General features: G+C 31.2%; 2 protein-coding genes across 2 annotated transcripts in view; one reads left to right on the forward strand and one right to left on the reverse strand.

The window, feature by feature from the left end:
- The first annotated feature begins 4,553 nt into the window (after positions 1–4,553).
- Positions 4,554–13,524, forward strand: Icmt (isoprenylcysteine carboxylmethyltransferase ste14). The gene has a single exon (XM_016055493.4). It carries the CDS (start codon positions 4,626–4,628, stop codon positions 5,490–5,492), a length of 867 nt encoding a protein of 288 aa, XP_015910979.1. The 5' UTR covers positions 4,554–4,625; the 3' UTR covers positions 5,493–13,524.
- Positions 13,525–16,661: 3,137 nt separating this feature from the next.
- Positions 16,662–27,629, reverse strand: part of LOC107442036 (phospholipase D1) — a 106,640-nt gene continuing 95,672 nt past the window's right edge. The window contains exons 21-22 of the mRNA XM_087149751.1: positions 19,536–19,659; positions 16,662–17,108 (exon numbers count right to left, since the gene is read on the reverse strand). Coding sequence (XP_087005877.1) covers positions 16,884–17,108; positions 19,536–19,659 — 349 coding nt within the window. The 3' untranslated portion in view covers positions 16,662–16,883. The remainder of the gene's footprint in view (positions 17,109–19,535; positions 19,660–27,629) is intronic.

Raw genomic sequence — 27,629 nt, forward strand, 5'->3', positions numbered from 1 at the left:
CATTTATAATCCTTTCATTTCTGTAAAAAAAAAAATTTGTTCGCCTTAACATACCATTGTCCAGTTTTATATTTCCTTTCTTGGAAACTTGACTCAATTTGTTCTTTCATTATGTATTATGAGTGTTTGTTGTTTTAACTCCCTTTTACTCATTTAGATTTAAAACAAAATCATTCAATATTTTAAAACTTCAGTTATTCGTATTGAGATTACAAAGGGCATTTTTTGCAGTAGAAAATGACTGTGATATATATACATATTTGACAATAGGTCTTTTTATACTATGAAATCTGTTATGCTATTTTCTAATCATAGCACAATGTTAGCAATCAATGTTTATTGTGTGTTTAATAATTAAATTTTGTATTTATTGCTCAAAATTTATTCATTTCTTTTTATTAATAATGTGAAGTTTCTTCCTGTTATATACTATTTGATTTGGTGCTGTTTTTTCTCCGGAGGATTGTTTAGTTCATTTTAGGATATATTAGAATCATTCTGAGAGAATTCATCATATTCACAATTATACTAATGTAACTATACATTAAATATGCATGCATATTCATTTTAAAACATGTTATACATTTTTATTTTTAAACAAGATAATCAAATATTATATTTGTTGAATCTCATGTATTTTGTTTTCAAAGTATTTAACTATCATTTTTATGTACATTATTTCTTTCTTATATCTCACAAAGTTTAATAAAATTGTTAATAGTAGAACTCTTTTAGTAATATATTATGAAATGCTAGATTTGGTGCTATTAAAAAATAATAATTGACGTAATGTATATGTTTTTTTTTTTAAATTCTTCAAAAACATGTTTAATTTATTATTTTTAAATATTATATGCTTTCCTGAACATTTCAATCAGTAGTCTTCAAATTAAGAAGAAAAAAAAAAGACTGTTAGTTCATAAAAGATTGTCAAACTTGAAAACTTATTTGTTAAGTTCAATTTTTATTTATTAACTTCGATTGTGATAAAAAAATTAAAAAGAAAATTTTTGAATTGAGAATTTCAAAATTGTTTTAAAGGCAAGTAGCGGTGAATAAAATCTTGATAGAAATCCCCCCCCCTGTGGATTATGAATATGATTGGGACAAGAATGCTCCTCTCCCTATTTTCAATGTTATAGCGAAATTTTTCCTTATTTCATTTCATTGCTTAGCAACCATAGAGTTTAAATCAAAGAATTTTATTAAACTCATCTCATTGGGATTGTTTCCTATTTATCGGCTCAGATTAAAAATGTCTCTGTTGAGACATGAGGTCCTATAATCAAAAGCCACATTGCCTTGAAATTGATATTTATTCTTTCTTGACCAGTCATTCATTTAAGTATAAGTTTTCAAAATATAATTAGAATAAAATTTTTCTTCTTTGCAAATAATTTATTACTGTGTAAAATTTGTCATACTTACTCATTAGCAACAGGTAAATTCTGGTTCGATCATGCTGTAGAATTTTGCAGCTATCGATAAAAAAAATTATTGACGGATGAAAACATTACGAAAATTTATAAATATAAAATAAATGAGCAAGAACTTTTTAGTTAGCAAATGAAAAGTTCTTGGTTACATGCAATAAAAGTTACATCAACTTGGGAGCATATTCTAAAAAGAAAGGGATACTTATTTACCCTGTCACATTACTATATTTCAGTAGTTGCAATATTGTTAAAAAAAATTCCCTGGGGGAAGTGGGTGGTAAAAAATGGAAATGATTTCAATAATAATTCAAAATTTACAGTTTAAATTTTTTTAATTATTTCCCTAGAGTAAAAAAAAGAAAAAAAATCGTAAATATTAAATTAAATACTCATACGCACATTTACATATCATATTTTATTAGGTTTATTTATCATATAAGACTTACAGTGAATTATGATTAGTATTTCCTTAAACTTTCAAGTTCAAAGATTTAATTGAACTTGAGAGTTTAATTAAATCATTTTGTTATACTTTTAATATGAGTCAGCTATTTCTTTATTATTAGAGACCAAATTTAGCATTTCATTTATAAAATAAGAAAAATCTGAATTTATTATATAAATGCTAATAAAACTATTTTATTTCAATTACTAATGTAAAAGTCAAATTTGTTTATTATTGTTGGTGGATTGTATATTACCGTATATTTGACTAAACTGTTGTTGTATTCCATATTATATACTGAAATAAATATCATACTATTTCATTTTATTTATTTGAGTGTATTACTTTTGAAAGATATATTTCTCTGGTAGCGTTACGATCCGCAGTAAATTTAAAAGCTGATAAAAACAAATTTATGAAAACTTTAGATAACTAACACAATTACCATCAAATTATCTTTTAATCAAAGATTCTTATGCTGAATATCGGTGCATTAAGTTAATTAAATCCAGTTTGTTTGTTGACCAATAATGATTGTTAAGACCTTTTTTTTCCCTTTGTTCTTATGAAATGCATAATCCCAAGGAAATGAAGCCATTTTGGTGGAAACACATGAGCTTCGGGCTTTTGATTGTTGATGAAACCATTGAATAAAGCCTTGATGAATCATTTGAGGCATTTGGTTTAATCTTCATGTTAAGGTTTTTTTTTACTATCTTCCCCCACAACAATATTGAATACCGTAATGATCCTTAAGAATTAATTGAATAAGGAGCAACCAACACCATGGAACGAGATTTGGGTTTCACTGGTGGAGAAATTGGAGAACGTGGAGGTGATTTTGGATCTGCTGGTTTTGGAGAATGTGGTTTATCTATTACTTTCTGGATCCAATTAAAGTTGGAGAAACAGGTTCATTCATGGCTTCTGGGGAACCCTGAGGTATAGCAAGCATCTGCGACACAGGTGCTTCTATTTCCACGTCTGACAATTTCCCTTTCTTCTTCTTCAGTAGTAGTAATGTTAACGTGAATGACCGAAATCAAGAAAATGTCGCCTTTCACCGGTGAATGTCTGCAATCACCTAATCGCTTTAGTTAATGTCCGAAATATCTGTCGTATCCGATTTGATATTAATTTATTCATTTATATTATTGAATTTATTCGATATTTTAATACACAGAAATTCTGAATCAACGAACTTGCAGGAACGCCCAGAACGAGAGTCAAACCTGCTGCAGAAACCTAGGGGTCAGTTCCATTGCAATCCATGTACTCCAACCCCAACCGGAAAGCCTGCTCAGCAAACAGCTCGGAACTTAATTCAACTCAACAAAAAAGTTCACTAATGATTAATTAATGTCCAACAATATATTACAAAAAATAGTATTATAAAATAATAGTAATAAAATGCAATATTTAATTGAACTTCACAAAAATACAAAAAATGATGTACAAAACGTATTAACAAAGAACGTATTTTATTTACAAAAAGGAATTGTAATGGGTTCAAAATTTATTAGTAATATTCTAATATGGAATCTTAATCATTGATTCTTTTTTAAAAAATTTTCATACTATGGCTCCCGGTCCTCGTCTTAAATTTGGTGCTTGGTTGAAGTTGCTCTTGATTCTTTCTTTACTGTTGTTTTTCGAATTATAAAAATACAGAAATATATACTATTCTGTTAAGAAGATGTTGTTGTTGTTGTTAATTTACGTCGCACTAGAGCTGCACAATGGGCTATTGGCGACGGTCTGGGAAACATCCCGGAGGATGATCCGAAGACATGCCATCACAATTTTGATCCTCTGCAGAGGGGATGGCACCCCCGCTTCGGTAGCCCGACGACCTGCACGCGAAGTCCAGCACTTTACGATAGAACAATTTAACGAGGACCAATACCGCACACCCTCGGTCCCTACGCAGACCGATCCAAGTGGTCACCCACCCGCACACTGACCGTAGCCAGTGATGCTTGACTTCGGTGATCTGCTGGGAACCGTGTCTTAACGATCAGTCCACTGCGGGACATGTAAAGAAGAATATTCTATAACTATTACAGTTCTTACAGCATGCAATCACGAAATCGGAAGTTATGTTAACATAACTTCCGATTGTTGATAATAGAAAGGTAAAAACTATTGAAAAACTCTTCAAATGTTGGGCGCGTTCTGTTCCAGAAATATTTATCAATGTTCTAGGTCGTTTTTTCTAGTTTTTCAGCATCTTCCTTAAGGAAATTTTGCTTTTTATTACAGTTCTTACAGCATGCAATCACGAAATCGGAAGTTATGTTAACATAACTTCCGATTGTTGATAATAGAAAGGTAAAAACTATTGAAAAACTCTTCAAATGTTGGGCGCGTTCTGTTCCAGAAATATTTATCAATGTTCTAGGTCGTTTTTTCTAGTTTTTCAGCATCTTCCTTAAGGAAATTTTGCTTTTTATTAGCTGCTAAAATGGCGTCCTATTCTGCTAATGATTCTGATAGAACTAAATAAGAACTTAATAAATAAAAGCCTGGAAATATCTATTCGCTTGAGGGCGTACTTGAGCGATTGTGAAGAATTACGGCCGCTAAAACAGTTCCTTACTCAAAAGGTTACAAGCGTTACTGCAAAATCCTTTACTACACTAAAAATATAAAAAAGGTTACAAGCAGAGTTAAAAGTTATTTCTTTACAGCAACAATGTAAAATGAAGTGAAATAATTATCTAACAAAAAAATCAACAATCAACATGGCTATTAGTACCAACGGTCGAATAAGTTTATATTGTTTTTGTGTTAATCTAACTGTGTTACTAGTTCCATGTCTAGGATATTTATCACGAACATTAAAACTAGTAGTAGAAGACTACTGGATTATTATGTCACTCGTTTATGCTTTAGGAATTCAGCTACATATACTTACAGTTTACAAAAACAGAGGCTATGCTTATAAAATTGCTTGGCGATCTGGTTTACTTGGTTTCTTTTTCGGATTAGGAATTTTAATCGCCTGTTTAGCTCAGCCTTCTTGGAATACTTTTGGTTTTTACGTGTCACACTTAAGCTTTTTCCATTTTTCGGAGTATCTTACCACTGCAATCATCAATCCTAAATCACTTAGTTTAGATTCATTCCTTTTAAACCACAGTAAAGAATACGTCATGGCAGCTGTTTTCAGCTGGCTCGAATTCTTTCTGGAATGGTACTTTTTCCCAAATTCAAAGGTATTCTCTTTAATTGTAGTCCTGGGTTTGATTATGTGCATCGGTGGAGAAATGATTCGTAAAGGAGCCATGTTTACTGCCAGAACAAACTTTAACCATATTATTCAAAGTCATAGAGAGGAAGGTCACGTGCTGGTAGTGCACGGTATATATGGATGGTGTCGACACCCTTCGTATTGCGGGTGGTTTTTGTGGTCCATAGGTACACAGGTGACATTACAAAATCCATTTTGCTCAATTGTGTACGCAGCTGCATCGTGGAGGTTTTTCAAACAAAGAGTGGTCGAAGAAGAAATAACTCTTTTGAATTTCTTCGGCGAAGACTATGTGAATTATCAGAGGAAAGTCCCCACCGGCTTGCCGTTTATTAACGGTTACAGACTAGAACTTTGAAAATAACAACATTAATTTATTTTGATATGTAAATTCAATTTTATTGCTCCATTTAGTTGTCCATTCTGCTCTATTGTATATGCAGTTGCTGCGTGGAGGTTCTTCAAACTGAGAGAAACAACTCTTCTGAATATCTTTGGTGGTGACTATGTGAATAATCAGAGAAAAGCCCACCACTGGCTTGCTTTTTATTAATGGTTATAGATTAAAGCTTTGAAAATAACAGCATTATTAATTAGTTTTGATATTAAATTGCAGAGATGCGCAAAGGAAAGTGCATAAATAGTCATTTTGTGATTGTTGCTTGATATGTGCCATACCCGTTGCAGCTTTAAATGACTTCAAAACGCTAGGTCTATAATTTTGAAGATGAGCTACCAAAAATTGCTCATTTGTGGATGTATCTGGTAGGTTTTTTTTTTAAAACAAAAAAATTTTTTGAGCAGAATTAATAATTCCCTTGGTTTGTATTTCACTTACTAATTTTACTTATTATATTAAAAGCATATGAGTGCTGCAGTTTTAGCAAGACAAAGGGAACCTGTTCATGCCAAGGTACCAAATGATTTATTAACTTGAACATTTAAAAAAAAAAATTGCATTGTGATTTGACCAGAGGTGGCATTGAGTTATATTCCTCGAGTGGGTCCCTTTTAGTTAGTTTCTTGAATGCTACTCCACAAAAGGTTTTTGGTACAGGTACTGTTAAAAAATCTTTCATAACAGAATATATTAAAACTCACAGTCAAAAGTCTCTGGACCATTGTATGAAGTTTAGTTTTTGTCACTTAATATTTTTCTTAATGACTAAGTGATATAAATCCCATTTCTGTTGTATTATATTGATTCCATGGAAAAGTTTGATACCCTTTAATGAGAGTCTCAACACTAACTGACATAGTAACACTTTCAACAGATATTTTGGTGATCGACAGATACAAATGTGTTGTATAGAATTGAAAGTTTTGAATCATTCTCTAAAGCTTTTTTTTTCTGTTTTAAGATACTGATTAAAGTGTATGTAGATATTTTGGAATTGGTTCACATAACATCACGGTCTTTTTGATGAAAGATTTAAAAGTATTTAAAACTTTTTAAATTTAATGTATTTAAAAGGTTGACTGCCTTATTACTCTGTTTTTTGATTTTTTACAATGAATGAATAAAAATACAATAGTGGGTAAAAAACTTTTTTTTCTTAAAACATTTCTTCTAAAGGTATTATTTTGCACGTAATGATTAATGATATAAAAAATAAATTGAAAAAATTAATTCGAGAATATATGATCAGTGTTTTCATCATAGAAAAAAAATGGGTGAGAATTTCTCACCCTTTCTCAAAAACAGGGTGAGATTTCAGAAAGTTAAGTGAGATTTCTAAAAACTGAAAAAATACAAATAGACTTGAAAAAAAAATTTCTTTTATTATAATACATTTTTAACGCCTAGTATTTATTAAAGCATTGAATATTTTTGCTCCATCATCATAGAAAATTTTTCTTTACTAGGCATTTGTCCATCTTACATTAGTGCATAAAAAAATTTGAACGTCTTACATGAAAAAACCATACCTACACTAAACACGTGGTTGCAGAAAAATGTGTTCTGAAAGGGGTTCCGTGGTTCGGAGGGGTTGTGCTCTGTTGTTCGAAAAGGTTCTGAACAATAATAGTAAATAGTGAAGCTAGATAACGGGGCAAGTGTTGAAAATAATGAAGATCCAGGAAGAAATGTGAAACGGATTTTATTCTAAATGACGTAATTCGAAGCTTTTTCCAAAATGCGAGAAATTCGCGAATTTTGAAATTAATTTTTAGAATGAGCGAATTTCTCGCGGTAATCATTTTTTAATGCGAGAAAAGAAAAAAATATGCGAGATTCTCGCGTTCTCGCGCTGTAGTGAAAACACTGATGATAATTCTTCATACATTTTCATTCTTCTTCATTCATTAGATATTTTTATTTTTTGAAATCTAGTGAGTTATACAAATATAACTAATTAAGGCTGTGGGACATGCACTTAGATATTATAAGTAAACATGCATCCTTCTTACCGCTTAGCCAAGCCAATTTTATTTTAATATCTTACACTGATGATAATGTTTAATTACAGGATTGAAACAGCTGTACATCTTTTATTATCTTTGTTTATAACATTTTGTTTATTCCGACACAAACATCTTCCATCGTGATCAAAGTAATAAACCCCCCCCCCCAACTGATTTGGAATAACTTTTTTAATAGAAGATATTTCTTTCATCTGTGCTTTAACAACAAGTCACATGTTCACTGTTTTTCCAAGCGTAGAACCTTCAAAATGAATTAAAAGGTCAGATTTTGCTGTCCTTCTTAATTTGCCTTATTTTTAACATAAACTTTTTTAAGCTAATTTGTTCAAAATTTGAAAAAAAGAAATACTTTTACCAAATGAAAATTATTACAAAGAACTTTAACCCATTGTTTTTCATGCGTCCATTTGTTAACTAATGTTAGAGTTGTGGGATACGAACAAATGCTGGTAAACTTAAAAGAGAAAATAGCCTAAATTTTTTTATTTATTTTATAACCATTGTCGAACAACCGACCCAAATTTTGGTTTTACGACTACTGATGTTCGACTCCGTAGTCTAGTAATTTTGAACCCAATCCAGATGGTAAGGGAACTCATAGATCAAGTATTGTGAGAAATTTGCCTTTGTGGTGAACTTTTTGATAGAACTAGCCCGCATTTGCGTATGTGGAGTGTAAAACACGGTTAGTCTCACAACAAGAGAACTCTGACACATGATTCGTCTACCACTTAGGTTTTTTTTACGTCAGAACTGTTTTCGGTGCAAGCCGAATGCGGAATTTGTATCGACTAGCCATCACCGGGTTCACCACATTGGAAGGTGAACGTTCTATCCCCTGAGCCATCACGGCATTAAAAAATTTACAGAATTATATATTTAATGGGAATAAGCCTATTTATTTATTTGAACACCTTTTTTTCAGCACAAACAATAAATTTTTAACATTTGCAAAATATTGTTCATTTTTTAAAATTTTTTTTTGCTAGTGAAAGTGAATACAGATAGTTCAAGGCACAAATGTTTGTACTCGCTAAGAATCCATTTCATTGGTATCACTTCTTCAGCTTCTGCAACCAGGATTTTCAACTAATGCATAAACATTAAAAATATTATTAGAGACATTTTTCCAAAACTGTAATCTTATTTTCTTATCTTAACTTAACATCAAAAGTTTTCTTCTCAAAACCATTAAATGTTACTAAAATATCTGAGCAAAGAAAGAGTTCTAGTTTCAAAATTGATGTAACAGTGCATTATTAACATTATATGAATATCATTTGTCTCAGGGCTATTTAGACAAGATATGTATGCGGGTCAAGGTTTGATTGTACTTCTTTGGTGTTACATTTTCTATTGAGTATTTTAACTATAAATTCATATTGTTGATATTTCTCTAGTATCGATAAAAAGTTTTCTAATGTTTTTATTTAACTATTGCATATTGATGTGTAGTTATTATTTATTTTCATTCAATGTATGGTTGACTAAATGTTATAATGTAAGCTACCTAAAACCAGGAGAAATTTAGAAAACTTCCGATGCATCCCTCCGCTTATGTTGTGCTTACGAGGCAATGTGTGAACAGGTTTAATATTCCGCGAAGTTTGTTACGAGTTGTGATTTGGGTTTAAATTTGCACTTTATTTTACCATTTGTAAAATTTTTCTGTAATTTTTAAATTCAAAAATGTCTCAAGCTTAAAACAAATTTAACAAAGTTAATTTCACAGCATAAATAAAGTGCAAGGTTTGCCATGTTTTGTGTACTGTCCTTTATTTGGGTAGCATTATAGCAAGCTTGCGGAGTTTTCCAACTGCTAATTGTTTCGTTGAAAGTTAAATTGAAAAACGTGTTGTAATGAAAACATTACAAGTATAATTAAAAGTGAATGGCACAGTTTCTTCAAGATTAGACATAAATAGTAACCAAGAAGTCTAACGGCAAGTTTTACCCCCCTCCCCTTGGCCCAGTCTGCGCTTGGCTTTACGTGGTATAGCCCGACAGAAATTTAATTAAAATTACGAAATTGACGAAATTTCTGGTAGAATATTCATTAATTTTTTAGTAAGAAAAAAAATTGACACAAATGATTATTAGGAATGATTTAAATATATTAAAAACGATATTAATATGTGATAAATTTTTATTTTAGTTTTATTGGTATAAACATTTATTGGGTATTAATTTATAAATAGTCAAAAGAAAGTGGTTTATGGGAAACTATCTCTCTTAAGTTAAGATATCCTATAATTCCACCTCATTGGTTCAAATTGAAAAAAAATTGTCTCAAGTATGTTTTATTTTAAAATTTTCTATTTATAGAACATAAATTTAAATTAGAATGTGAAACTTTTTAAATTGTTTTACTTTTTAAAAGCTGTCTCATAAAAGATGCCACAAAGTATCACTCTTAACTGTAACCTCTATCCCCTATTCTCATATTACGTCTATTATATTACATAAACATTTAGTGGCATATTATATTACATCTGTTATATTACCATGGCTGCCAACTGTCCAGAATTTTTCGGATTTGTTCCTAATTTTTAAATCAAATCTGATATTTTTATAAAAAATCCGAATTTTCGTAAAATTTCAGTAATTTTGCTTTTAAACCAATCCCTTGTTCTGATTGCCGCAATCGCGCTTCCTGTGATTATTGTGCAGAAGTAATTTTTAGTAGCTTTTTATTGGAAAATACTATTCCAATAGCTGTTGCTGATCATTTCACTAAATTGAATCTTAAACAACTATTATTATTTTTTAAAAAATGTGTTGTAGTATTTAAACATTTGCATCAGAAATATTTGTTTATGATGTTGTTTAATATTTACTTGTGTTTTATAATTTGGAGAAAAATAAGTATATATTAATAAGCAATGGTTGTTTTTTTAAACTATTATACCAGTATTCCGAATTGTAAAATATTAATAATATAAATTTCCGAGGAAAGATAGTGTTTAAAAATTTTTTTACTAATTTACATAAGGTATTTAAATAATATTAATTATTTAATAGTTACATTTTTGTCTTACTCTCATAATTGGTGCATATAATAATTACTCTCATAATTGGTGCATATATAGTGTTCCTAATTTTTGATTCCTAAGGTTGGCAGCTATGTATTACATAAACATTTAGGAACCAATCATTATGCTATAGATCATATTTCAAATTTTATTTTTAAACTTTGACTGTATTTTTTTATTGATATTTGTAAACATAATAATTATTATAAGTGTACTTGTTTTGATGAATTTGTTGATTTTTATTTTAACCAAAATATGACTCCTTGTTACTTCTCTCCTCCAAGTCTAACATCATTTATGGCCAGCGTCTTAAAAATTTTAAGATTTAATGTTTTATTTTTTCAAAAACACAAAATCTACTGCCAGATCAATGCTAAAATCAATTGGTAATATTATATTACCTAAATCATCATTTCAAGGAAAAACTTCATATACCAAGATTTAACTTGCCCATCTTGCTTTTTGGTCTTTTTATGTTCTTTAATAATCCAGAAAGCTTTTATGTTTGTTGTATACACTATATTGTACACCCTTTAATGAATAAATGTGACTTGTGTGAAAAAGCATATTAAAAAATATGTGTTGTTAATAGAGGAACAAAATTTGTACTTACCTCCTTTGTGTAAAATTTTTTATTCATACTCTTATATAATCATGCTTTTAACAAAATTAGGTTCTTAAAGTGAACTATGCTCCTAGTGGTTTGTACTATTCGAATATCAAGTATATTAATAATGTAGTAGTATTAAGTTGGTTGTTTGTGAAATATTACAGCAGAGATACTTCAGCAATACAAATGTGATTGTTTGTGTATTGCTGAAGTTAATGTAAGTGTGTGTTGATTTGTGAAAAGATTTATATTAAACTATGAAAATGAGTGTTTTAAAGAGAGAAGTTGTGAACATGGCGTTGTATATTGCGTAAATGTGTTTTAAAATGTTCCGAAAGCTATAAAATGATCTTTAAATCTTGTAAAATATCACCTTAAAACCTTTTAGTACCCAAAATTGCTTTGAAATAGTCATTATGGAACTCTTATGTAAAGTTTTTACGATTATGCACTGGTAGAGTATAAGACCCTAAAATTTAATAATACTAAATAATACCTACCTAGTTATAAAAGTTGCTATTATGATAATTTTTAAACTAAGAAAGAAACTTTTTTAACTGTTAAAATTGTCTGTTATAATAAAAGTTAAATCTTGCAATTAAGAAAAATTAGTGATTTAGTGATAAATTTCATGTTTATTCTGGTTTATTATGTACCTGTGTTTATTGAGGAGCTCGGAAATTGAAGGAAAAAAATGCTCGTTAAATCCAGGTGCTTGCTAAATTCAAATTCTAAATTAATACGAAAATTTTTAAAATATATAAGAAGAACTTGCTTGAATCACTTCCAAATAATTTTTATTAAGAATTGTTTAGCTTTACGAAATTGTTGTTTCATTAATTTTGTAATCACACTCACAATATTCACTTGTTGTTTTTGTTTTTTAATTTTTTTTATTACTCTATTTTATGTTTTCGAAATAATTTTCTTCATTAAACCCAAGCCAATATAAAAATTTACTCTTAAACGCATTTACAACTTATTCCAAACCATAGATTTCCCTTGCTAAAGGCACTCACGTTCAATGTGAGCTCGTTTTAAATTAAGTCTTTCTGTATAAACTTACCTCGTTTTTCATTGCATATTATAATATGCTTAGACTTAGATATTGGACAGCTCCAAAGAGCTGGGCATGTCGACCACAGGTCCATTGTACCTATACGCTAAATCATGATTAACGAAAAAGCTTTATAGCTGAAACAAAGATCAGGAAATATCTTGTAAATTCTAAGCCTTAATGCAGTGTTGCCCTAAGTGCTAAAATCTTTGAGCAGAATAGACCTCACAATCACAAAGTATATGTTTTGAAGTCTTCTCCTCAAAATGACAACCTCGACAAAAAAATAATCACTTCAATTCCCATAGTGTATAAGTGTCTCCTGAGGGTGCAGTATCCAGTGAGAAGACCATTAATCTTCCTCAAACTGTTCCTGTTTAGCTTAAGAAGCTCTTTTGGACGCACACTAGGACTGTCAAAATTTGACCATCCAAGTTGCACCATTGCTTATAGGCAATTTTGCCATAGAGCTTGAAAATAGATGCAATAGGATTTGAGAGAAATTCCCAAAGCTGATTCAGGGCCCCAGAAAATCACACTGGACCCAGCCTGTACTGCTTTGTCAGCCAGCTCATTACTAGGAATACCCACCCCCTAATTATTTTGCCGAAATCTGGAATATTGATGGTCTCATACTGTAACTGCTTAGATAAAACATTCCTGGTGTGTAAAAATTTCCTTTTTCCTCCATGAAGTAAACAATAATTTCATGCTTGTTGACTAAAATAAGTAAAAATTGGGTACCAAAGGGTTAATTATTTGTATATCACTGACACTATGAATCTGCCAATTGTCAAAGTGGTAGATTTGTGTTTTTGGCCTGATGCCAACTGTATGATGCTTTTGCACTTAATGATCTCATTGTTGAATTAAGAGAGTCTAGTACAATGTATAGATAGAACATTTGTGAATAGATGTCTTCATCGAATCACTTTGTGCATATAAACTATTCATCTCACCAATTTTAATTTTAGCAATGTCTGCGCTGGACTTTGTCATTGTACTAGTTAGGAATTTGATCAGTCTAAACTTGATATATTTGTATAGTTGTTAATATTGCATAAACTTTCATCAGTTTGTATAAGTTACACGAGCCCCCTGAATACATTTGCTATAGTATTGTTGCCTAATGTGAATATATCATAGCTTTGATTGATTTGTGACAAAGCGAAACACATGTTGTTTAGAAAAATAATGCAAAAATGTAGTTGTTATAATGCATCACACTGAGGTGCTTCATTAAAAGTTCATTTTTTTAAAAAAAGTTTTTGGATTTTTTGTGCGGTTAGTATCAACAATGATTATCTAGCTTCTTTTTACGAATTTTTTGGATTTGCGACTATTAATGTTCAACTCTGTAACCTTGTAATTTTGATCACAATTCAGAAAACAAGGGAACTCCTGGATTAAGCATTGGAAGAAATTTGCTTTTGTGGAGGACTTTTGATGGAACTAACCCGCATTTGCGTTACACGGAGAGAAAACCACGAAAATCTTCCATGGTTATCCTGACGGCAAGGGGACTATAACCCATGATCACTGAATAAATTTTACGTCAGGACTATGGTCGGTGCAAACCGGATGCGGAATTCGTGTCGAGCATTCATTGCTGGGATCCGAACTCGATTTACCTCATTAGAAGGTGAACGCATCACGGCTCAAAATCTTACTACTAAACTAAAATTAAGATTTTTTTTTTTAATCGAACTTTTTTTTTAAAATTTATCATTTTAAAGTTCCGATAAAATCTAATTATAACGCTTAGTATTTTTAAAAAACAATATCATAACTGCATTAATATTTTCAAGTAATATTATTAAAATTTTAATATAATCAGAGCCTGATGAAGGCAGGGGTATACGGTGCAGTTGCCCCGGCTTCCACATCAGAGGGGAATCAATGCCACAAATCGAATAGAAAGTTTATTTTAAATTTCCTTCTTTAATGAACTTTTTTTTAAACAAAATATCAATACAGTGTAAAATCCGTCAGTTTTATGTTAACTTCTTCATTATTCTATCATATGAACACAATTTATAATTCGTAAATCCATGGCTTTCTAGGGCGGAATTCAGCAAATATTTTGCAATTACGATAGACAAATTTGGCCAATCAAAGCCTGTATTTTTACCTATCGCAAAATGCGATATGTTTACAAAAAAAAAGGTTTCTGATTGGCTTAATTGAGCCATCATAATTGTGTAAATGTAGCTGAATTCTGCCCTAATGTCAACAAGGATATTAATATCTCGCAGCTAGATGACAAGGTTAACAATCAGAAAACTGCATTCGGCATGATGGGCATAGAATTGTCAGAATATCAATAAAATGGACAGAATGATATTTCGTCTGACCAATGGAGGGACTTGATAACTATTTTCAGATTCTAGTGAGCTTTCCTGTTATCTATAATGACGTGAAAAATTTAAATACCTCCATTAAGTTCGGTTCTTCATTACTGAAGTAGAAAAGCAGAGGGGGCCCCAATTAGGCTAAGTCGGGTCCCGTATATAATTATCACGAACTTATCACTGAATAAATAAAATCATTGTTGCTTTTATTCGAGTTCATTTCCCTCACGAATTCCGAAAGGCAAATTTGTCAATTGCATAAAATGAAGAATAAATCAGGAAACATAGAAGAAAAATCAATAATCCTAAATTACTTTTGTCAGAACATAGTTTTGTTTTATATCCATTATTTATTTTATTTAAAATTCTATTATTTGTATACTGTAGTTTTATAACTTACATCTATGTTTTCAAAAGTTATGAGTAAAAATATATTATATTTTGTATCAAACATCATGATATCTAGTTAACAGAAATTGAATTAAAGAGAGTTTTTACACTAAATCATAGATCAGTAATATTATTAAATTATTCTTGGTAAAATTATTTATAATGTTTTTTTTTCCGGTTTCTTCGGCTTTAGTTTCAAATCTACAATTTGGAACTAAAGCAGAGGGAATTTCTGCAACATTGGTCTAAATACTTTAACTCATATATAGAGGACTATTTTTCTGTTACATATAAGACTATTTTTCTGTTACATAGGAAAGAGTTGGCTAAAATATGGCGAAGAAATAGTCACTAGGGCTCATCGGCGATCTTGCAAATGATGGTTATTGTTATCGCCATCAGTTCGAGTGAAATTAGAATTTTAAAATCTCTTTGATTTTATTTTTTCAAAATTTCTTTTGATTTTGCAACTGACAATGATACAAACAAATTGTTCCCTAATATATCGTTTTACCAAAAGTAGCGTAAAAGAAAGTTTACATGTTGGAGGAAACACATTAATATTTAAGCCAGGAGAAAACAGAAATTCTAATGATATCTAATAGAATTGGGCAAAACGAATAATCTAAGTTATTCGAATCAGTTGCAAGTTTGTGATTTGAATCAGTTTAGTGATTCGATTCAGTATCCAACTCTATTATCTGATGAAACACTCATGAAGAAGGTGGTGCTGAAAACATAAATACTTATCAGAAAAGGAGCTATAAGGAAATTTGGTTTCAGGTATTCAAACTGCCTCAAATGCAACATTTAAACTCCGAATTCGTATACTTTTTTTAAAATTTTTGACAAGGGATATAATAGTATAGATAAAAAGGTGGTCATTGTTCGATAATTTGTAAATGAACAATATAACATTTTACATATGTAGATTAAAATAGCCGACATATTATATGACATATAAATGTTTGTGAAGTGATGACTAGTCACAAGAAAGAAATTGAAAAATAGAAGTTTTGAAAGAGAAATCAAAACATATGCTGTTCCTTTTTTATTAATATTTTAAACTATTCAAAACTGTATTTTACATCTTTTTTTCTCCTAGAAATAAAATTATAACGAAAGGGGCATTTTCAAAAATTTTTTTAGTTTATACAGTCTTTATTTCACCTAGAAAAAAAATTTGAATTTAAAAGAGTTTTTTTCAATGCCTTTTCAATTTTTCATGGGTCCTCAAGTGAAAAAAAATCATAATGTATATAATTTTACAATACAGTGAAACCTCCAAAAAAGACCACCTCTATTTACGACCACTTTTGGGAGACATGGAATTTTTTCCATTGACTTTTCGTTGAAGAAAACCTTTAGTAGAGACCATCAAAACCTCTGCGCCAAATGCAGAAAAGGCCAAATAAGGAGACACGAAAAAAAATATCAAACAAATAAGTAGATTAAAATGTATTCAAAATATTTGTATTTGGTATATTATATTCAAAATATATAATATATCCATCTTTAGAGCTCCTTTTTGACTTTCTCTGACTGCAATCTCATGTTGCAGTCAGAGTGCACTGGTTTATTTTTAGAGTTGAAAATTAAATTAGGGGAAAAAATATTTTAGAAGAAGCACTAAGCATCTCAAACAAACAAAACTCTTCTCATCTTTTAAAGATAACTAATTTTTATAATATACTGTACTTTTTCAAAACATTAAAAATAATACTTTAATAACGTGTTAGAATCAAGTTAAAACTAACTGAGAAGAAAGAATCAAGTTAAAACTGCTGTTGGTAAATAACGTTCTTTTATGGAAATTGTTGGTTGCAAATATTCGTCTCGAACATTAAAAATAATACTTTAATAACGTGTTCTAAAGAAAGAATCAAGTCCAAACTGCTGTTGGTAAATAACGTTCTTTTGTGGAAATTGTTGGTTGCAAATATTCGTCTCTCAGAAAGTACAATGGAAACTTCACCAAATATCCTCGAATAGACTTCAGTTCAGCCATAGCCTTTGCCGGATCAGTTGCTGCTAAAGGTCGTCTGCTTTGGTACTCTCTCAACTGCCTAAACGTTCTCACGCTATCTGTGGGTATGCATAGAAACACCTTAAAAAGAAATTAAACCGGTCAAAGAACAGTACTGTTCACTGAAAAATCTATGGGCTTCAGGGGTATGTGAAAATCAAATTAATATTTTACAAATTGTTTTTTCATTATCTTGCATATTTAGTTTATTCAAATAGTTGACTGAATGTAAACAATGCTGGTTACTCTTAAAATTAAAATTTCAAACATAATTTCAAATACAATTATAATTTCAACAGTCAGCATATTAGTAACAAATTTTGTTTTTTAAAAATAATGAGTGTTAACCAAAAGAATAAATGTAAATTTAAGATACCTTTTTGTTGTATGCCTTAAGAGATTAACATACTTTGCCTTGTAATCTAATGAGTATATTTGTTTAAATTTATCTCCATTAATTTTTTTTACTTTCTGCACAAGGGATTAATTATACACTTGTAACCATACATGGCAACGTTACTTTTAAAAAGTAACGAGTAAAAGTAGAAGTATTTTTAAAAAAAGTAACGAGTAAAAAGTTCTTATTTTAAAAAGTAACGAGTAAAAAGTACAAGTAAAAGTACAAGTACTAAACAAAAAAAGTAGCGATTTAAAAGTACATTTCTAGGAAATCGAAAATTCAAAGTAAACTAAACTTTTATTGAATAATATTCTTATGTTCTTTAATGTTTTTGCAAAATTGTTGCTATTTATTTAATTATTTTTAAATTTGAAAGTTATGGACATTAATTTATTTTTAAATTTGGAAGAATATTATAATATAATTTTATAATATAATCGTATAATATAATTTTAAAATCAAATATAATTTTAATATCAAACATTTTATGGATTTGCACGAAAAAGAATTTTATCTATTGATTTTAATTTTAATTTATTATTTTTATTTATTTAAATTACCATTGATTTAAAATTATTTTACTCTTTAGAAACGCATTTTAAAAGCACAAACATAAGCAAAGCAAACACGGGGTTTCAGATAGCTTTGTGATCTTTGAGCTAGTAAAAAATAACTGAATGTGCAGTAAATTGAAACAGAAGGTATTTAAACACGAAGTTAGCTGTGAATGCATATATATTGCACATTAATTTTATAAATAAAAAAAACATAAGCATTTATTTTTAAATTTAATTTCTTTTTTTTTTTAAGAAAGCGTACCGAGTTTTAGAAAAAAGTAACGATTTCATTCGATATTTCCGTTACAAATACTTGTACTTTTTCCCTAAAAAAGTAACGGAAGTACAAGTAAAACTACTAAATTTAAAAAGTAGCGAAGTACAAGTAAAAGTACGTACTTTTTACTTGTACCGACGGTACAAGTAACGAAAGTAAAAGTACTGCCATATATGCTTGTAACTCATTCTTATTACTTTCTAAAAAAATCTAAATATTCACAGCATTCTTATAATCAGGTTTCGCCATTGTTGACTGTTCGCCATTGGTGACTTTTAGTGGTGACTATATTTTTAGCTCTTTAATTACGATCTGGCATTTTTTCTTTATCTGTTAATATCCATCATAAAAAAAATAGGCTTGAGCAATGAGTATGACCCCTATTTTTTTTCGTTCTCCCTCGTATTTTCAACAATCATAGAGGAATAAAATTCTATTTTTCCTATCGTCGTGCTTTCGAGTATTCCTCAAATTTTTTCTCGTATTTTCAACAATCATCTAAGAAAATTCTATTTTTTCCTGTATTCGTGCTTTCGCGTATTCCTCAAATTTCTGATTCCGCATTTAGTAATTAAGGAAAGAAAACAGGAATTTAAAAAAAAAACGTGTTAAAGTATTCATGGCAGTAACAGTGGAATTGCGATCGAAAACAACAACTTGGATTACGATGAAATCGTAAGCGCAGCTCGAGATTCATCAGAGTTTCGTTTTAAAAATATGAGAATTTTTTAAATGATTTAGAAATCCATGGGTATAATTGCCGAAAAAGTTACAAAATGAATAAAACACGTGAATTTACGTCGAAATCGGAGCAAATCGAACACGTGCGTCAAAAAAATTATAATTTAAAGGCGCAATTCAAAATTCACTTGCGTAATAATATTCTATTAAATGAATCTGGAATACAAAAAACCATGTAGAAATCTGCATTGCAGAAAACCACTTGGATCTACAATGAAATCGCTGCGAAATTGAATGAGCGTGATCGCAGATCGATAGGTGATTACTCATACGCGTGATTAGAGATTCACGAGTCGTAATGGTTTCGTCTTGAAAATATCTGTATTAAAAAAAAAAAAATATGTAGAAATTTATGGGTATAATAGCCGAAAAATTGATTCGAAAAACGATGTGAATTCATGATTCTAATGTTCTCTTGTCTTCTGGGTTTCGTTTAAACTCAAAAGTTTGAAGGATTTCTAAGATTTGTTTCTAATCTCCATGTTTTTTGTTCTTTTCTCAAAGGGAGTTAGTCAAGATTTTTTATTAATTACCTTCTCATAGATGGAAGTATTTTGTTCAGCAATTTTAGACCAAACATTTCTGAAAAACTCCTCATTGCTGGGATTATTCAAATCAAAGGAGATGGATGTATCTTGCAACATTCCCAAATGCTCCCTAAAAATACTTAATTATATAACAGTATGCAACACAGGCATACATAATAAGGCAGAATAAAATAAGCAGAAAAAAATTTCGTAAAAAAATAAATAAAATCATTGAAATATGTAATAAATTTTTACTCAGTTTGTGAAAATTGCAGCACCATGAAGGAATCAATGCAAATTGAACCAAACTTGAAACAAAGTGAAGTGCTAAGATATGCAAATGATTAGAATTAAAAAGCGATTGCGTATGTATCAGAAATGTGTGGAATAAATTTAATTACTTTTTGACCATTCGTTTCGTGGTATTGCAATTTCACAAACTATCTATGGATGGTTGTCTGAATGTAAACAATAACAAGCTCCCTAAAACCGGAAGACATTTAGAAAACTTCCTGTGTATCCCACCGCTCATGTTATGCTTACGAGGCGATGTGTGAACAGGCTTAATATTCTTGGAAGTTTTATTATAGTAATTTGTATTTTAATTTAACCATAATTTTACTCTTCATAAGAGTTTTCTGTCATTTATAAATTCTGACAGATCGTGAGCTGAAAACAAATTTAAGAAAATAAATATCAACATAAATAAAGTGTAAGGTTTCCCGTGTTTAGCGTGTTATCTCTTGTTGTTGTTGTTGTTGGCATATGCCTGTTTAGGCAGAGGGGGTGCGATTGATCTTGTTTTCCAGTAGCGCCATCTATGGCCAAGAATTCGACTTTTGCCACACCATACATCACCCCCGTTTATAGGGCGGACCCATTCATGCATCCATTCATTCATCCACCGATCGTAATTTTGACCTGAATCAGAGAACGATCGATCTCCAATCTAGTACTCCCAGAGGTATTGATTTGTTATTGTTATGGGAACATGAAGGACTTTGTGACTAGACAGATTTAACGTGCACCAGTCATCATTTACTACACGTAGAGTTTTCTGCCAGCGGGGTTCGAACTCTCGTACATAGGCACAGCTCCTTACCGACCAGGCTATCCCGGCACTGTTATCTCTTATTTGGCTATATTTATTCATATTATCTCCATTCATTATCTTTTGGATCGTATCAAAGAGTGCTTTTAGAATCTTTCTCATTTATGTGTTGTTTGCTTGGTTAAAATTTAAATTGTAAGAACGCGTTATATTGTAAACATTACGAGTAAAATATTATTGGATGGAGAGCTTTTTCAAACTTAGGCGTTGTATCCGCACGGATTTGTAGCGCCACCTAGTGTAACTTGTAACACTGAGAAAAAGAGTGTGTGTGGAAGGAGAGCTGTAACGAGCTACAAAAAAGCTCTCTTCCAAATAATAATAAATAAATATTGTGAATTTACAGTCCGCTTATTTTCTGTTTATTGAGCGAGTTCATATTTACCTGAGCGTCGACATGAGTGGTCCGCTCACCAGGAGAAAAAATCAGCAAAATTAAAACAATTAACGAAAAGAGTTTCGTTTTGAGTTCTAAGAGATAACCATTGTGGACAGTGTTACGAGAAAACTGTGGATTCGTGCCTTCCCATTCAAAGTAGGATTGTTTTGATTTTTTTATAAAAAACTTTAATTTACAATGCTTAAGAATTGTAAAAAAGATGATTTAAGGCTTATTGCCAGTGAACTAGATCTAGAGATTAGTGATGATATGACTGTGGTAAACTTAATTGATATAATTAAAAGTTGTAAAAAATATAAAACTGACTCTGAAACTGTTAGTGATCTAGTAAGTTTAATAGTAGAAGAGCGCAAGTCTGAAGAATCAAAACAATTAAAGTTAGAGAATATAAAGCTCGAGAGAGCAAAAACTGAACTAGAAATTGCACGTATTCGTGCTGAGCCAAAGGAGCTCGAGAGAACAAAAACTGAATTAGAAATTGCACGCATTCGTTCTGAGCCAAAAGAGAATAATATAGAGCTAATTGAATCTAATAATTCCCTAGATTCTTTGATTAAGAGCATTAGAACATTGACCATTAAAGTGCCGTGTAAACCCGAAAATTGGGGATTCTTCTTTACATCGTTAGAACGAGCATTTATAGTTAAGTGTGTGCCAGATAAATATAAATCAGAGATTCTTCTTAATCTACTTGGGGAAAGATCGTCTAATATTATCACATATATAAGTGATGATGATCTTAATAATTATGAAAAAGTGAAAGAAATAGTACTTAGAGAATTTCAGCCAACGGCTCAATCTTGTCTGGACAATTTCAAAACAACCACGCGCCAGTTAAACGAAACGCACGTCCAGTTTGCGTCACGTTTAACAACTAGTTGGGATTATTACTTAAAATTAAGAAATGTGACAGATTTCAAAACATTAAATCAGCTAATAATTTCTGATAAACTCTTCCAAACATTGGACAGGGAAACCGCTACTTATATAAGTGTAAAACAATCGGACACCTGGTTTGAACCAATTAAACTAGGAAAGGAAATAGATTTATTTATGACTTCTCGCGGAAAATCTTTAACTAAGTGCTCTTATAATAAAAGTCATAATGAAAGAAATATTTCTAAAACCTTTTTGTCTGATGTTAAGAGTTCGAAGTGCATTTTATGTAATGAAAATCACCCCCTTTATATGTGTTCTACTTATAAGAAATTATCTGTGTATGAGAAACTGCAAATTGTTAAAGATAATGAATTGTGTTTTAATTGTCTTGGTAAACATAAAGTGATGTCTTGCAAATCAAAATATTCTTGTGCTAAATGTGGTAAAAGGCATCATATTTCATTACATTTTAATCGAGAACATAATTATTCCGCGAAATCAAAAATAAGAGAGGAGAACATTATGAATTCAGAATCGAATAAAAAACAAATTGATAGAGGAAATCCCCCCCTCTCTCCACTTGCTTCTGAATTTACACCCGCAGCATGCGAAGAGCAAAACACAGGCGCCAATATCTTTTCGGCCACGAGTAGTTATGTCTGGAATAAAAACAAAACAGTTCTTTTGAGTACTGCAATTTGTTATTTATGTGATTCTTTTGGAAATGAGAGTGAAGTTCGTGTTTTATTAGATTCGGGATCGATGTCTAATTTCATAAGTAAAGAATGTGCAGATCGCCTACAATTGAGAAAGAATAAAATAAACGTAGTAGTGTCAGGGTTGAATGATTCAGCTATTTCTGTTAGGTCTCAAGTTAATGCTACTTTAATAAATAAAGCCCGAACTTTTGAAGCAGATCTAAATTTATTAGTTGTTCCTAGAATTACGGATCTCACACCCTCAAAGAAAGTAAACAAGTGTATGGAGGGGTTAGAAAACATTAACTTAGCTGATGAGTATTTTCACATTCCGCAGAGAGTTGATTTATTAATTGGTGCGGAATCTTTTTTTGAGCTAATAAAACCTGGGCAAATTTACCCTCCTAACTCGAATTTAATCTTACAAAATTCTGTGTTTGGTTATTTAGTTAGTGGAAGCATATCAAATATGGAGGATAATAAAATCCATTGTGGGTTAGTTAAAGAAACTCTTGATTTAGAACAAACTGTTAGAAGTTTTTGGGAGATAGAAAATATCGAAACTGAAATAATAGCGAGTAAAGAAAAAATTATTTGTGAAGAACATTTTAAAAACAACTGTGCTAGAAATTCTGAGGGACGGTACATAGTAAAGATGCCTTTAAAAGAGGATCCTAAGCATTTGGGAAAATCTAAAGAGTTTGCGTTAAAGAAATTAAATCTGATGTGGAAACGTTTAATTAAGGAGCCAAATTATTTATCTTTATATAAAGATTTCCTTCATGAATATTTAGAGATGGGACACATGTCAGAAATTTCGGATGATGAAGAGGAAGAAGCCACTTACTACATTCCCCATTTAGGAGTTTACCGCCCTGATAAGCAATCAACTGTCCTAAGAGTTGTTTTTAATGCGAGTTATCCTACCTCAACTGGTAATTCCTTAAATTCTTTGCAATTAAATGGAGGCATAATTCAGAGTGATTTATTTTCCATCATGACACGGTTCCGTAAATATGTCTATGCCTTCACAGCAGACATAAAGAAAATGTACCGAATGATCTTAATTCACCAAAGCCAAAGAAAATTGCAGCGTATTCTTTGGAAAGAAAAAGAGGAAGGACCTGTCAAAACCTACGAGTTGAATACCGTCACTTACGGTACAGTGTGTGCACCATTTCTAGCAACTCGTACATTAAAGCAAATAGCTATTGATGAAGGAGAAAAGTATCCTCTTGCTGCTCCAGTCATTGAAAATGATTTCTACATCGATGATGTGTTGACCGGCTCTGATAATTTAGCAACTGCAAGAGAACTTAAAAATCAGTTAATTGGTATTTTAGGAAATGCTGGCATGCAACTCCACAAATGGCATAGCAACTGCGCAGCGTTAGTTTCTGATGGTGAAGAAATATATAATTTTACTAACTGTGATGGAACTCAAGTGCTAGGAGTTTCCTGGAGTCCGAAGAAAGATAGTCTTTATTTTAAAGTTACCTGTAGTGCATCACATAGAAAAGACTCGAAAGTTACGAAGCGATGTGTCTTATCCACAATTGCACGCCTTTTCGACCCCCTTGGATTGCTTGGACCAGTAGTGTCAAAAGCAAAGATATTTTTGCAACAGCTATGGTCTTTAAAACTGGACTGGCATGAAGAACTACCTGAGAAACAAATCCAAGAGTGGAAGAAGTTTGTCGAAGCTTTAAAGAGTGTTAACAACATGGAATTTGATAGATGTATACTTACAGAGGGAGCTGACATGATTGAAATTCATGGATTCGCCGACGCGTCAGAGGTTGCTTACGGTGCTGTTGTTTACTGTAAGTGTGTTAAAAATGGTCAAGCAGCGACTATCAAATTGATTGCTAGCAAAAGTCGTGTATCACCTTTGAAAAGAGTAACCATCCCAAGACTAGAACTTTGTGCCTCACTGCTTCTAGCCAAATTAGTGAAAAAAGTCATAAAAGCTCTTGATTTGCCTATATCCAACATCTACTTATGGAGTGATAGCATGATTGTGCTTTCTTGGATACGTAAGGAGTCATTTCTACTTAAGACTTTCGTTGCCAATCGTGTATCCCAGATTCAAGACTTAACTAACATTGACAGTTGGAGATATGTACCATCAACTGAGAACCCAGCAGACATTATCTCCAGAGGTCTCGATCCTGATAAACTTTCACAATGTAGATTGTGGTTTGAAGGACCAAATTTCTTGTGTAACAGTGAATATCCAAATGGAGACATTCCATCCAGAGTTATTGAAGATGAATTTTCTAATGAATTTAAACCATCTAGTGACTTCAATTGTTTTATTAGTGATAATAGTAATTTTCTTGATAATTTTTTGGAAATTAGTAATAATTATAGTAAACTCATTCGTGTATTAAGTTTTGTATATAGGTTCATCGATAATTGTCGGAGCACTTATGACACATCAACTGGGTCTTTGTCTCCAGATGAACTTAAAAGAGCTGAACTAAAATTGGTAAGTTTAGTGCAGAAACGGGAGTTCAGCAAGGAAATCAGAGATTTAGAAATTACAGGTGAAGTTTCAAAGCAGAGTAAGGTAAGAAATTTATGTCCTTTCATTGATAAAAAAGGTCTCTTAAGAGTAGGTGGACGTTTGTCCAATAGTAATTTGTGCTTTGACAAAAAATTCCCATTGTTGTTACCAGAAAAACATAAATTAACACAATTGATAATTATTAGTAATCATATTAAGAATTTACATGTTGGACCTCAAACATTATTGTTTATTATAAGACAAAGATTTTGGCCAATCAATGGCAGATCTATTTGTAGAAAAGTAGTTCGTGAGTGTTTGTCATGCTTTAAAGCTAAACCAATAACTTGTGATCAACTTATGGGTGATCTACCCAAAAGTCGTGTGAGTCAAAACTTTCCATTTGCCATTTCAGGTGTGGACTTTTGCGGTCCATTTACAATTAAATACAAGAACCAACGGAAAGGTACTTTTCAAAAAATTTATGTCGCGATTTTTGTATGTTTCGTCACAAAAGCGATTCATTTGGAGCTTGTGACAGAGTTGAACTCTCAAGCATTTATAGCTACATTAAAGAGATTTTTTTCGCGTAGAGGAAAAAGCAGTATTCTGTACTCAGATAATGCGACTAATTTCGTTGGGAGTAATAATGAGTTACAGCGATTATTTAGCTTAGTTAAAAATCCTGATAAGAGTTTATGTAATTATATGAGTCATGAAAATATCAAATGGAAATTTTTGCCACCTAGGAGTCCGAATTTTGGAGGGCTCTGGGAAGCTGGAGTGAGATCCTTCAAATATCATCTGAAAAGAGTAGTGGGTGATAAGAAATTAACTTATGAAGATTTTTTGACTGTAACTACTCAAATTGAGTCAGTTTTAAACTCAAGACCGCTTACCCCGTTATCTTCAGATGCCAATGATTTGAGCGTTCTCACTCCAGGCCATTTCCTGATCGGAAGACCGTTCACATCAATTGTTGAACCAGATGTAACCAATGTATCTGATAATAGGTTGAGTTTATGGCACAAAACCACTAAATTCGTGCAATTAATATGGAAAAAGTGGCACAAAGACTATTTGTCAACTTTGCAACAAAGGTCGAAGTGGTACATTGATAAGCAAAACATTAAATTTGGAGATATGGTTTTGATAAAGGAAGATAATTTAGCTATATGTAATTTTCCAATTGGTAGAATTGTGGAGGTCTTTCCGGGAAAGGATGGCAGAGTTCGTGTTTGTAGTATTAAAACGAACAAAGGGATCTTTAAAAGGCCCATTTCCAAGATTTGTTTATTGCCAATTGAATGAATATTTTTTTAAAAAAACTTTATACTACTTTTCATAATCATGTAAAGTGTGAAATTTATCGTGTAATAGCAATTGTTTAGTATAGTAATATTTGTGTAATAGTAGTAATATTGTTAATAGTTGTATTAATATTGTTGATTGTTAAAACAATGCAACGCCCGGCGGTATGTATCCGCACGGATTTGTAGCGCCACCTAGTGTAACTTGTAACACTGAGAAAAAGAGTGTGTGTGGAAGGAGAGCTGTAACGAGCTACAAAAAAGCTCTCTTCCAAATAATAATAAATAAATATTGTGAATTTACAGTCCGCTTATTTTCTGTTTATTGAGCGAGTTCATATTTACCTGAGCGTCGACAGGCGTAAAAATCAATCGAATGCAGTAACCCGGAAGTCTTACGATGAATTTTAACATCTAGCGCCATCTCTCTCACACAGTGTCAACTATCCATAAGGTCAGGTGGGGTAATGTGGGCTTATGTTAAAACACATGTATTTCCTCCTTTTGAGTTGAGATAATTTCTTTAATATTTTTAGAGACATTTACTAGGATTGCGGCAAGCATTTTTTTTCAAGCTTTTGAAACTGATAAAAAAAAATTACTGTTTACAAACTATCTATTTATAATAAACTACTAACTTATCTTAGTTTAAGCTTTTGATGAACTTTCTTCTAAAATTAAAAATAATCATTATCAAAATGATCATATAATCATTAAAAATAGTCAAAAACTATTAATTTTAGTCTAAACTAGTAGAAGAACAGCTAAAGAACAGATCTACATAGAAATTTAAGAATACATTTCAGAATTCTATTTATTATGAATTATTTTCTGAGGTGGGATGAAGTGGGTATATGGTTAGGCTCAGCTAAGTGTTGTATGATAGGGATATATATATATATATATATATATATATATATATATATATATATATATATATATATATATACACCTATAACAAAAAAATCGACGCACCAAGAAGCAATCATCCGATTGCTTTGAAATTTCGTATGCATGAATGTTTTGAATAGATTTGGCTGGAATGATGCCGACTGGGGACGTATGGTCTTTAGCGACGAATCCCCAACTGTATCCTGACGATCATCGAAGACGTGTTTGGAGACGCACAGGGCAGAGGGGGGGATCCTGCCTTCTCTATTGCACGCCACACCGGCCCTCAACAAGGCATTATG

Source organism: Parasteatoda tepidariorum, chromosome 8, assembly GCF_982258835.1.
Source record: "Parasteatoda tepidariorum strain Cologne lab strain chromosome 8, Ptep-v5.0, whole genome shotgun sequence".
In the NCBI taxonomy this organism is placed as follows: Eukaryota; Metazoa; Arthropoda; class Arachnida; order Araneae; family Theridiidae; genus Parasteatoda; species Parasteatoda tepidariorum.

Coding starts and splice junctions, on each gene's coding strand:
- Icmt (XM_016055493.4), top strand. CDS start 4,626: ATGGCTATTAGTACCAACGGTCGAATAAGTTTATATTGTTTTTGTGTT.